Source organism: Dendrobium catenatum, unplaced genomic scaffold, assembly GCF_001605985.2.
Source record: "Dendrobium catenatum unplaced genomic scaffold, ASM160598v2 fragScaff_scaffold_279, whole genome shotgun sequence".
Classification (NCBI taxonomy): domain Eukaryota; kingdom Viridiplantae; phylum Streptophyta; class Magnoliopsida; order Asparagales; family Orchidaceae; genus Dendrobium; species Dendrobium catenatum.
The window spans coordinates 139,607-153,510 of record NW_021318741.1 but is presented as its reverse complement, the minus strand read 5'-3'; the positions used below and the strand labels follow the sequence as shown (position 1 = coordinate 153,510).

The window sequence follows — 13,904 nt, the reverse complement described above, 5'->3', positions numbered from 1 at the left end:
GAATTTGACGATCTTGGACTCATTAGATTTGTCTCGTCGTGCCGCTCGATTCGACTATAAGCATATCACATTTGAAAATTGTTTGGTAATCCAAATTATGCATTGAACCTTCCAAATGTGCTTCAGGTCTTTGATTTGGACCCATTTGAGCTCGGATTGGATCGAATTTGGTGTCACTAGGTTTGTACTTCCGAGAGGTTCAGTTTGACTATAAGTTTGCAAAAATTGGAGTTTAGATGATTCCAATTTTAATTTTTAAAGTTTTTAAATTTATATTGTTTGGGGATTCCTGCCTGATAAAGAAATTTTTTTATGAAATATCACATGTAATTAATCAATTAAATTTTATATTTATATTTTTTAAAATAAAATTAATTGTTATAAATTAATCTTAATTAAATTTTGATTATAGTTAAATTTCAATCCTAAAATTCATCTAGGCCCAATTTTTTTCTTAGAGTACATAATTTATAAGCTATGTTCTATAAAAAAATACTGAAATTAATTGATTATCTCCATCTGACAGGAAACACAGTAAATTTAAGAGTTATAAAATTTATTCTAATCAAAATTCTTTTCAAATACAAATCTTAAGAATTCAAATCGCTGTTCTTCTATTAAAAAAAATAATTTAAATTCTCAGCCACTGAAACACAAACATTATTAACTGCCACAACTGTTGTAAACAGCTTGTGCGCGCCAACCGCACCTGTCGACTGGCGAACCAGCAAGCCAAACACGCCGCTCATTCTCTCTCTATAAAGATCCCTCCCCCTCCCTCCCCACAAGACCCCCTCCCCTCAATCTCTCTTCGTCAATTCTGTTTGCAAAAAATCTTCAATAGAATACAGATCGAATCCTCAACAGATAAAATCGCCATTAGAAAACTTCCAACAATAATCATCACGTTTCCATCTCAGTCGCTTTCTTCTAACAGATTCCCAACTCTCCATTTCCTCCCTCCCTTTATGTAAATCCGACTAACCAATTGTACGGGCTTCGCAGTAGCCGGCAACCTGCAATCAACGACAAATAAAAATCCAATCTTTTTCTTCCCAATGGATTGCCTCGCCGATTGGCCCGAACCAATCGTTCGCGTCCAATCCCTTTCCGATAGCGGCGACACCATCGTACCTTCCAGGTACATAAAGCCACCGGCTGATCGCCCCTGCTTCGAATCGCTTCCATGTGAGGTGAATATCCCAGTCGTCGATCTTGGCGATCCAGACGCCGCTTCAACGGTCTCCAAAGCCTGTAGAGATTGGGGTTTCTTTCAAGCTGTGAATCATGGCGTTTGCCGGGAACTTATGAACTCGGCAAGGGAAGTATGGCGAGAGTTCTTCCACCTTCCCATGGAGACGAAGCAGGCTTATTCAAATTCTCCAAAGACGTATGAAGGCTATGGTAGCCGGTTAGGGATTGAGAAAGGCGCCATTCTCGACTGGGGAGATTACTACTACCTCCATTTCTCCCCACCGTGTCTCAAGAGTCAGGCGAAATGGCCCGCCCTCCCTGTTTTTTTAAGGCACATGCACAAAGACCTTGCATTCATCTTAAAATTTGTATATGAATTAAGCTTACATATTCAGCGCTGTTGCAGGGAGACGGTGGAGGAGTACGGGAAGCAGTTGACGAAGATGAGCGAGAGAGTTATGGAACTTCTGTCTCTGGGATTAGGGTTGGATCGAGGGAGGCTGCAGAGAGGATTTGGGGGAGAAGAGGTGGGGGTTTGCATGAGAGTGAATTATTATCCTACATGCCCTCAGCCGGATTTGACGCTAGGACTTTCTTCTCATTCGGATCCCGGCGGGATCACCGTGCTTTTGCCGGATGATAAGGTGAAAGGGTTGCAGATAAGGCACGGCGGCGGTTGGGTTACCGTTCAGCCACTTTCCGACTCTTTCATTGTTAACGTCGGCGATCAAATTCAGGTATTTATTTCGGCACATGTTATTTGCTGAAAAATTTCTGTTGGGATATGAATATTAAATTCGTTGGAATTATTTAAAATAAGAAATAAAATTTGTATTTTATATTCCTTAAGTAAATTCGATGATTTAAAATATTTATATATTTATGCTGATTTTCTTAAGATTTAATTTTAATAAGAGATCTTAAACTTATTAAGACAAGAGTAAAAATACAAGATTAATGTATATTTATATCATATATAATGTAAATATTTAAATTTATTTATATAACCTTCAAAATTTTAAATAATATACAAATATAATTAATATTAATTTTATTAGAATAAAAATATATATCTTCTTCCATATAATTTGATATTATTTAGATAATAGAAATTTATATAAATAAATATAAATATTTATATATTAAATATTTAAATAATAAAATTTGAATAACATACATCTAAATCTCCAAATTTTATCCTGCAGTTAATTCAAAAAAAATTGAAAGATTTTTTTATTCATCATTATCATGACATAGTATTTTTTTTTCTTTTATTTTTGAATTCATTGAAATACAAAGCATAATATTTGAGCAAATTTTTATTTATCATTTAAAAATTAATTTTAAAAATTTTGATTAAATTTTTAATTAAGATAAATTATAACTTTACTAGAATATTAATATAATATTTATTTTTTTATTACTTATTCATCTTAAAAATAGCTTGATAATTTGAGATTCGTTATAACTAATTTTTAATAGGATATTTTGATAAATATTTTAATTTATCATTATTTTTTTATTCTTTTCTGTATCTTGCGGCGTGTCTCGCGTTTGAGGTTAATGGCAGAGAGAAGGGAACGTCTGGAGTGGGCCCGCTTTGCCTTAATACATAGCTATTGGTCCTGGAAAGAGATTTGTGCTGTATATAAATTTTTTTAGCATTTTGATTTTTTGGAATATAAAATAAAGATTTTAAAATTTTATAAAAAAGATTATTTATTTATAAAAAAATAAAACAATTATTTTATTTATAAGTATAAATCATTATTTTAAAATTTATATAAAAAGATGAAATTATAAACATATTAATACCAATTAAACCAATTATAATCTCATTTTCTCTCTAAATAATTTTCTCAACTATTTTCTTTTTTGTGCTTTATAAGTTTTGATGATTTCAGTATTTTAATTAAAATAATTCATAACTTATTAATTTTTTAAAACTATCAAAATTATCAAAATTGAAAAATTTTATGCTGCCATTAAAATCTAGGTAATATTTATTTCATATTAAATGTCTGTTTATAAATTTTTATAAAGATGGTTGGAAAACTCTAATAAAAAAATAAATTGTTTAAAAGCTAGTATCTTACTAGAACAAAAATTTATTAAAAATTATTAAAAAATAATGATCAAATAAAAATTATGATTATGATAAAAAGTTTTCTACCACGAATTCTTTCACTGTTGAAGAAGATATTTGTGTCGTCTTATGGCTCATATGAATTATTTAGCAATTATGACTTGACATGATTTTATTTATTGGCATAAATAATCTTTATTAATGTCAACTACATTGTTTGGCTTGATTGATTCCGACCACTGAGCTCATTTATTCAATTAATATCGTAAATAATCGCTCTTGCATTGAATAATCTCTCTTACCATTGCATGGAAGAGTTCAACATAAATAATTATATGTATCTGAAAGGTATTATCTTCACATGTTATATTACATATTTTAAAATTCAAAGAAAACATTAAATGCAAGTCCTTTTCTTACTAGCTCTGTTTGTCTGCCTCTAATTAATGATTTTTTATTTTTTTATTATTGTGAGGAGATGGGCGACTAGTTATAATAATTGCAACTTTGCAGAATTTGAGCTGAATACAACTTTTATTAGTAAAAAAAACCTCATCATTAGCCGTGCTAGCAGCAGTTAATGGTTCAGATGGGCTCTGGATTGGGGTCCCATTAATGCCTTAGTTGCTTTACTTGATTTTATCCACGTGCTCGTTTTATCGGTTGTCAACCTCATTAATTAACAACCCGAAGTCTTCTCAAGATGTTTATGATTTTGTATTGGAATTTTGTCACATGTATTTTTAAAAGTTAGGATAGAATTTTATGACTTTGGCCTAATTTTTAGTTTTGTGTAATTATATATGACGTTGATATATAGGTGTAATGTAATTAATACTTTTGTAAACTATCAAAATAAATTTATGATGTATTAAAATATTTTTGAGTGAAAAAATAGAACCAATCTGATATACTTGTTACTTATTAATAGGTTTTGAGTAATGCGATATATCGAAGTGTTGAGCATCGGGTGGTGGTTAACTCTGCTACAGAGCGATTATCGATGGCCTTCTTCTACAACCCACGCAGTGATTTGCTTTTAGGGCCGATGCCGGAACTAGTGAGCCAAGATCGACCTGCCATGTATCAGCCAATGACCTTTGATCAGTATCGACTTTATATCCGAAAGCAAGGGCCACGTGGCAAATCTCATGTTGAGTCTCTTAAGGCAATCTAATTTTGCTCTCCATATTTGAAGAAATTATTAGACACAAATTTGTTAGGTATGATATATGTATATAGAAAATCATAAGTGGACACATACCACTACTCACGTCATGTGCTTATTTATGATTTGCTAGTTGCAGATCATTTCCTTTTCATATATGGGTAGTTAGATACATAATTTGGAACTAACAATTGTGTACCTTACAATTTCTTTTATTTTAAGGTAACCTTTGTCTAACTAATGCAAGTGTACCTGCAAATACAAATAAAATGAGAGAAAAGAAATGAGGATATTTTGTACCGACTAATTTATTATCCACTGATTCATGTACATTCCTTTGTTTTATCCTCTTTTTTAATAAAAGGTTATCACAATTGGAGAAAGTAATAGAGCTTTACAATAACTTTTAGCTACATTCAACAATGGATTGGTTATTTGTCTAAGCATTGTGTATATTATATTTGACTAATGATTTACTTCCACAAATAAAATCATATTCAAATTAAAGTGGGTATAAGATTTTTTATTTTAAATTGAGACATGTAAACTATTGATAAAGAATAAAAAAAATATTTTAAGCATAACTCTGTATGCCCATATTCATCTTGATTAAGTGCATCACTCAAAGTTTTAATAGGATTAAAGGAGTCCTTAATACAACTCATAACTTGCAAATCTTAACTAGTTCTAAGTCTAAAGTCATCCAGATCCACAGCTCGTCAAGTTGTCCTATAATCAACCATTATTCCACCCTCTATATTGTGAGCTACTAGTCAAGCTCAAGGACTTACAAAGTTGCCCATTTCCCAATGCTTTTTAGCCAAACAGCTTAGCCATTTTCCCATGATGCTTTCCATCCATATAGGTGTTCTTGGCAATAGAACAAATCAATGCTATTCATTATTAATTGGGAACTCGTACGAAATTCCTAACTAGTACTTAAAAACAAGCCACACTCACTCTCTATACAACTACTTACTCCAAATCAAATTCATCCACCTTTTATGCAATAGAATAATTTAGAAAATTATGCAATAGTATTATTGATCTTTATCAATAAATATATACTTAATTCTTTTGTACAAACCAAAGTCGTTCTTGTACTTTGTGCCAAATTTTTTTCTTGAAAGTGACTCTCCCAAAATTTTTCTTACAATTATCTCTATAGGTCTAATCAACTTGCTCTTCTATTAAAGGAACTTATTTGTATAAAGTAATTAGTTTAAATGAATCACTGAGATGTAGCCTCTCTCTCTCTCTCTCTCTCTCTCTCTCTCTCTCTATCTCTTTCTCTCTCTCTCTCTCTCTCTCTCTCTCTCTTTAAACTTTTTTTCTTTAAGAATTTCTCTCTCAAACACGGTAAACATGAGTCCTCAACATAGGGACCTATAAAACTCCTAATAATTTTACTAATCTGAACCATCACATGCTAACAATGCTCACCTCTTTTATTCTATCCTCTCTTAGTCTCCTCTATTTAGAATCTATTATATCATAGACATCATATATTTTTCTCCTTATTATACTTCTAATATAATGATTCTTCTCTTACTCTCCATAAGGTGTACTTAGCTTCTTGGCTCATCATGGAAAAAATGGATGATGATATCAGGTCTTTCTCTTCATATATGAGATTCACATGAAGAGATAATATAAGATGAATAATGGGAAACATATAAAATACTCATGTAAAGTCATACAATTTAATTTAAGTCATGTCAAGCCAATCAAACAATCTAGATTGATCAATCTATTAAATAAACTAGGTTCCTTAAGATTAATCACACTCAGAGTCACATCCAAAAGATACTATCAATAAACAAAATTTGTTTGCATCATAATCTGCTTGGAATAATATCAAGCATAATTATGACTCAAAGATTGTTATTCAAATATGATAATATAACATTGAAATGGGTCAGTTTATAAGGAAAATGATGAATCACAAAAATCACATGTGATGACTATATCTTTATATAAGAAACAATATAGCAATGATTTTTGAATCATCCAAAAGTGAAGAGAAGCATAAAATGACTTGAAAGGGTAATGTGTGTAGATGAAGAGTCTAAAAAGGGTAAAAGTTATCTAGTTAGTAATTCATACGATAAACATTCTAAGTTATCAAGTTTGAAATTATTTAGCTAAGAAGGTAGCCATCCTAATTCAATTATGAAACACTTTATCAACAATCATGAATTGCATCAATTAGTGTTAGTGTTTTTATCTCAAACCAAGAAAAATAATAAAAATTCCTAAATCGATGAATGCTATGTGGTAGATATATTAAAGATGTATGATTTATAATGAAAAGAAAGGATTGAGATAGGCTAATTATATAGGCTACTCCATTAATCAAAATCTTATTCATGTTAGGGTGGCTACTATGTAGCCTATAACCTATTAAAATTCATGCTTAATAAAATCTATATCATAAGAAGCATGATATGCATGCATGTTATTTGTCATTAAATGATAGAAACTTTATATGTTTTTGATTGGTTATGTCATGAAGGCACCTTAGCATTGATAATTCATTTGATGATATGCTCTATCCTACACTACATGAAAGGCAGGGATTTGCGGCAGACTTTGGAACAAAAATTTTTTTCTCAGAATTTTATGACTGATTTGTAACAGAAGAATTCATTCTTTTATTTGTGACATGTTTGTGGAGAAAGTTCTGCAATAAACATGCGGTAAAATTTTTGTCACATATCTGCTACAAATTCATCACAAATCATATGTAAATACAACGAAAATAAACCTATCTAAACCTGCTAATTGGGCATTTATTTTATTTGCCATGTTTTATTCTGGACCATAATATTACTCAGCTTTGATAGATGACATTTTCCTGTGGAACATCCTCCTTCAATGACATTCCTTCCTGTCGCATCCAAACTCACACTTAATCATTGCTCTTCTTCATTTTTGCAAATGTTGTCTCCTCTGACCATGACTTGCTGAAAAGTAGCAATGGGAGCTTGCTCACTTTAAGGTAACTAGCTTTCTCTCATTGTGCACTTCTTTAGGCAAATCCCTTAAATCCATTGAATTATATGATTTTGTAGATCCGAGATTTATGAAAAAAAGAGGGAAATAAAGGATTTATTCCGCTATTAGATTTATTAACTGACAGGATTCGCATAAAACATATTGTGAAATTGCCCCTAGTTTATGCTTTTTTCTAATGATATTCTTAAATCGTACATATTTTATGTTTGCATAGATGTTCTTACTATAACTTTTGCAAGAGTATATACCATAATGTATGCTTTTCGCCAATGATATGCTTCTTAATGATAAGACTAGAGAGGGAGTTGATGAAAAATTAGAATTATGGGGGTCAACCTTAGAATCTATTGTTCAAAGCGATAGTGAAATAGATAGGGATATTATTATTATAATTCAAGTTGGATGGTTGAAAAAGTGGGGGACTGCATCGCGCCTATTGTGTGATAGAAAAATACCCCTAAAATATAAGGAACAATTCTATAAGATGGTGGAGAGATTTGCAATGCTTTATAATACATAATGTTGGCCATTACAAGAGAAGCATAAATTAAGTGATGTAAAGATATGGATGCTAAAGTTGATGAGTGACTTCATACTTAGAGATAAAATATATGAAAAGTTTTGAATAGCTCTAGCGGTAGATAAGATTAGAGAGTGTTATCTTAATTAGTTTTGAAAGTTTATGAGGGTTGTTATACCTTTATGAACTATCTCGAGGTTAATCAAGAGGGGGGATGAATTAGTTATCTTAATAAATTTTAAGAGAAAAAGAAATTTTTTTTAAAATTTTTTGAATATTTTAAAATAATTAATCTTATCCTATAATGTGAAAGCAAAATTAATTTAGTAATAACTAAGATCAAAGATTTCAAACACAGAACAAATCATAGATAATGTGGAAATTAAATGAAGTAAAGTAAATAGAAAGAAAACACCATAATTATAATGGTTAAGTCAACTTGATGCATGTCCACTCCCCGAAAACCTCCTTTCCAGGTATGACACTAATATTAGTGTCTTCCATTTTTTCCCCCACAATGGTAGAGAAGCCCTTACAAAACCTTTCCACCGACCCGGTGAGGTAGAGTACCTTGAATCCTTTTACTCCCTCTTGGAGTAGGCAAAGAACCTGAAAATCCTACTACTCCCTCCGAGAGTGGGTAGAGAATCTTGAAATCCTTTTACTCCCTCCTGGAGCAAGCAAAGAACCTTTGACCTGATGCCGATGAAAGTCTCCTTGGAGCCATGAAGAAACTAAGGAAGAAGCTTGAAGAAGACGATGGAAACCTTTCTTAGAGAAACTTTTATGAATCCCTTACAACTCCCCCTCACAAGGATCTCTCTCTCTCTCTATCTCTCAAAGTTCTCCTCTCTTCCTTCTCTACGCTCTCTCGTACGTCAACCCAACAGTAAAATATCTCTCAAAAGATAATATAAGAGATTAAATAAAAAGCCTCTAAAAGAAGGCCTAATTTTAAATTTGCCATCAAAGATCATCCAATATGATCCTTAGATTACCTTATACAATTAATAGAAAATAGTCCTTTTAGCAAGTACGATCAATATTATCTTGTACGATCAGTTCAAGTATTTGTATAGGTCATCCAGTATGATTCTGCGATATGATACTAATTAGTTTTTAAAACTATGCTTTCAGATCATATAAGTTTTTGATGATACCAGAAGATTATTGTGTTGATTACTATTTCTCCTAATACATATTAGAAAAATTATGCTTTGTTTGTTTGTGTGTACTTCAGGAAAGTCATACTCCAAACTGTCGATGACTTCAAGATAGATTAGATTAGGGTTTCTGGTAATTAAAGTCTGTACTTTTTCTATTTTTCTTGAGTCTGAGAGAGTGTGATTGTAATTGGGTAAACGTGTACACACACACTAGGGGAGTGAGTCAAAACTTATATTTTTAAAACTAATCATACTATATGATTATGGAATCGTACTGTATGATTATGGAATATTGGATGATTTGACCTGAGTGTTCCTCCAAAAAGAAGTTAATCAAATCATGCCTTAGAAACTTTCTTTTGAATTATATATACTATATGAAGTTAGATTTGTACATACGACATCTAGAGTATGAAATTGATACGTACCAGTTTGTCCCAGATAAACTCAACATTTTCTAAACTGATAGTACTATATAAAATAAGTTTCATGTAGATAATGTCTATAGTATGAAATGGGTATGTGCCAGTTCATCCCATGTGAACATATAAATTTTTTGAACTAATCGTACTGTACAAAATTTGCTTCGTGCATATAACTTCTAGAGTACAAACTGGGTTCATCCATATTCATACCATATGAAGCAAGATTTTATTTAATAATTCATACTGTCCGATGTAGGGTTCGTACAGATAACTACCAGAGTACTAAAAGGGTTTGTATGAAACCTTATCAGACGTACTTGTTCAATTTTGAACTATTCATATTGTACAATGTTAGTTTATACAAATGAGTGATAGATTACGAACGTAGTTCATCCAGGATCGTATAAGGATTTTTTGAACTATTCGTACATATGAAGTACGATCGTATTGTACGATCCAAGTATGTCCAACTTGAAATTTTCAATTTTCTGGATGGTTTTTCTATAAGGGTCTTAACAACTGACTATTAATGACTTCTCTTCAAATTTTCTCTTGAGAGTGATTGTGAGAGTACTTGGGAGTGAGGATTCAAAGATCTTACAAGTGGAATTTGTAAAGGGTTCACAAGGTTGCCAAAAGGGGAGAAAATCATTATAAGTTCTTTAAATCTTTACCCTATATCTTTGAAGACTGTTGAGAGAAGATCTTTGGTGGAGATATGGTACTCCGCCATCACCAGGAGGGTGAGAAAGGATATTGGTACTCTACAATCACTAGGAGGGTGAGAAAGGATGCCTGTACTCTACCATCACCAGGAGAGTGAGAAAGGACTTTGGTACTCAGCCATCACTAAGAGGGTGAGAAAGGATGACGGTACACTACTACATCGGGGTTAGTGGAAGAGAGGTTATTATAAGGGCTTCTCTGCCTTGCTCAGGGAGCAAAATGAGAGTCACTTTGGTATAGTGCAATACCTGAAGAAGGAGTTTTTAGGAAGTGGAAGTTGGTCTAGTTGGACCAAACTACTATAAAATTATGTATTCTTATATCTTTTATTTTATTTCTTTTTATTTTCTACACATTTACTTTTAGTGGTTGAAAATTTATTTTTGAGAAAATTTTATCATTGTGCAAAAAAAATTAAATTAGTTTTCTAAAAATCCAAGAGAATTTTTAATAACCAATTCACCCACCTCTTGTTAGCCTTGAGACAAATCTTTAGGTCAAATAACCTATTCAAACTTTTAAGTGGTATCAAAACTTATTTTAAAAAATTAAGGTTTAGCCAACTTTTTGAAAATGTTCATGATGACTTTTGGAAATCATAACACTCTTGAAGGATATTCGATCACTAGACCACCACTATTTGATAACATTCCTTTTAGCTTTTAAAAAACCTGTATGTATACTTTTCTTCAATCGCTTGATAATCATAAGTGGATTGTAGTACAGGAAGGTTACACTAGAGCCACTAAGCTTGTTGTTGGTGTTAGGATGAAATGACATTTACTAATTGGATATTAGAGGAAAAAGAATTAGCTCAGTTAAATGCTAAATGCTTAAAAAGTTTTTTCTGCGCACTTAAGTCTGAGAACTATATGCATATTTTAACATGTAAAACTGAAAAAAAAAAATTTTGGATATACTTTGCATAACGTATGAAGGAACTAATAAAGTGAAATAATCTAGATTAAACATTCTAATACACTGCTATGAACTCTTTCGCTTGAAACCGAATGAATCAATCACTAACATGCATACTCATTTTACACAGATTGTTACTTTGTTGTATGCTTTAGGTAGGAAACTAATGAATTCTAAAAAAGTTAATAAAATACTTTATTATTTACCTACTACTTATGATTTAATGGTAACTGACATAATTAAATCAAAAGACCTAACTATTTTTTCTATTGACATTCTATTTGGATCACTAATTGCTTATGAGCAAGGAGCAATAATAAGATAGATTAATGTAGATGACAAGAAGAAAGAGAAAAACATTGTATTGAAAGTGGATGACTCAAAAAGTGATCAATCACAACTTAAGGATGAAGATTATATTGCACTCATGATGAGGAAATTCAAAAGTTTCCTGAGAAGAAAGCAACAAAGACGTAAGCAATGGAATAAGGGTAAGTTCCATAAAATTGTAAATGTTTTTAATGATATAATTTGTTATGAATGCATGAAGCCTGGACACATCAAATCTGGTTGACTGAATCTCAAAGCTAATCATAGTAAGGAGAAAGTTGATGAGAAAACTAATATTAGGAAGGGCAAGAAAAGGATGTAGATAGTATTATAGGCAGATTCATTATCAGATTCTTTAGAAATAAAAGCTAAGGAGAAAGTTATAAACTTGTGCTTAATGACAGATAATCTTAATCACTAGGATTAAGAGGAGGCATGTGATTTATCTTATGATGAGTTATTTGAATTTTATAAAAAAAATTCATATTGCATATAGAAAATGTAAATTGTTGCATGCTAAGTTAAACATAAAGCATTCAAATTTACAAAAAGAGCATGAAATCTTTAAGAATGATCACACATCAATTGATAGCAACCACATGAAATTTTTGGATGAATTTGATGATTTAAATAAGAAACATGAATTATTGAAAACATCTTATACTGATCTTAAAAATGAATGTAAGATGTTAATAGATGAAATAATAAAAAAAGAACATGAGTTAAGAGTTGACAATATTGTTTTAGAAAGTGCTAACTCATATCTTAAAGAGAAACTTAAATCTCTTGATAAAAATAGGATTTCCGCCACACTTGATTAATTTTTTAATTTTGATCAGAAGCATAAAATTTCAAAACCTAAAAAAAGACAGTATAACTATCATATATTAATAAATTTTTTTCTTAGAGTTAAATATTTTTTGTGTGGAATGATTGGTCATGTATCTCACACTTACATGATTCATAGTAGAACCCATCTAGTGTGGAGAACTAAGATGCATAAAACACAACATATCAAATATACATCTAGATTATTATTACCTTGAAGAGAACCCAAACTTGTTTGGGTTCCTAATTATAATGTTTGATCATTTTGTAGAAACACTCTCATAAAAGTTATTGTAAGAGCATTTAGTTCCTGGATTGTGGATATTCAAATCATATGACTGGAGACACAACATAATTCATATCACTAAAAATTAGGAATGGAGGCAAGGTGACATTGGGAGATAATATCATATGGAAAGTGGTAGGTGTGGGTATGATTGACAACCAAAATAACTTTTTCATTAAAAATATACTATTGGTAGATGCTTAAAGCATAACTTGTTGAGTATTAGTCAACTTTGTGATAAAGGTTATAGTGTTATTTTTTTTTCAAAAGATGCATTATAAGCCAAAATGGAATTTATATATCAAATAGAAATAGACTAAATAATGTTTATATGGTTGATTTAAATTTTGTTAAATCTTCTAATACTTTTTTCTCAAAATAATTACTGATGAATTATATTTATGGCATAGAAGACTTTGTCACATAAACATGACAAATCTTAGGAAGATTACCTAGAAACATTTGGTTAAAGGGTACCCAAACTAGACTTCACTAAGGATCACTTGTATGATGCATGTTAATTAGGAAAATAGGTGAAGTCATCCTTTCATTCAATTTAGGATCTTAGAACTAGCAAGCTATTATAAGTCCTATACATGGTTCTCTTTGGACCGACTAGCACTATAAGTCTAGGAGGTAAGATTTTTGGGTTTATGATTGTTAATGATTTTTCATGATTCATTTGGGTCAAATTCTTATTACATAATAGTGAATCATTTGAGAAATTTAGAAACTTTTTTACTTGGATTCAGAGAAAATTAGGGTATGAAATTTTTTCAATTCAAAGTGATCATGGAGGAGAGTTTTAAAATGAAAAATTTGAAGAGTTTTGTAGAGAGAAAGGAATTGATCATAATTTTTCTGAACATATTACACCTCAGCAGAATGAGATAGTCAAAAGAAAGAGCAGAACTTTAATAAAAGCCATTAGAGTCATATTAGTAGAATACTCACTTCCAAAATATTTTTGGGTAGAAGCGGTTAGTACAACTTATTATGTTCTGAATAGGATGAACATTAGATCTAAATTGAATTAGACATCTTATGAATGTCTTCAGTGTAAAATACATAATCTTTCACATTTGCATATTTTGGATGTAAGGTGTTCATTCATAATAATGGAAAAACTCTTTTAGGAAAAGTTGATCCTAAATTTGATGAAGGAATTTTTATAGGATATTCCAGTTATGGAAAATCCTATAGGATATTTAAAAAGAGAACTTTGGTAGTTAAGGAGAC

At 31.0% G+C, this 13,904-nt stretch overlaps 1 protein-coding gene across 1 annotated transcript; it reads left to right on the top strand.

Moving 5' to 3' along the window:
• Nucleotides 1-779: 779 nt before the first annotated feature.
• Nucleotides 780-4,685, top strand: LOC110114894 (probable 2-oxoglutarate-dependent dioxygenase At3g111800). Its single transcript, XM_020847929.2, has 3 exons — nt 780-1,525; nt 1,601-1,931; nt 4,212-4,685. Exons 1-3 carry the CDS (start codon nt 1,059-1,061, stop codon nt 4,455-4,457), a joined length of 1,044 nt encoding a protein of 347 aa, XP_020703588.1. The 5' UTR covers nt 780-1,058; the 3' UTR covers nt 4,458-4,685.
• The last annotated feature ends 9,219 nt before the right edge of the window (nt 4,686-13,904 follow it).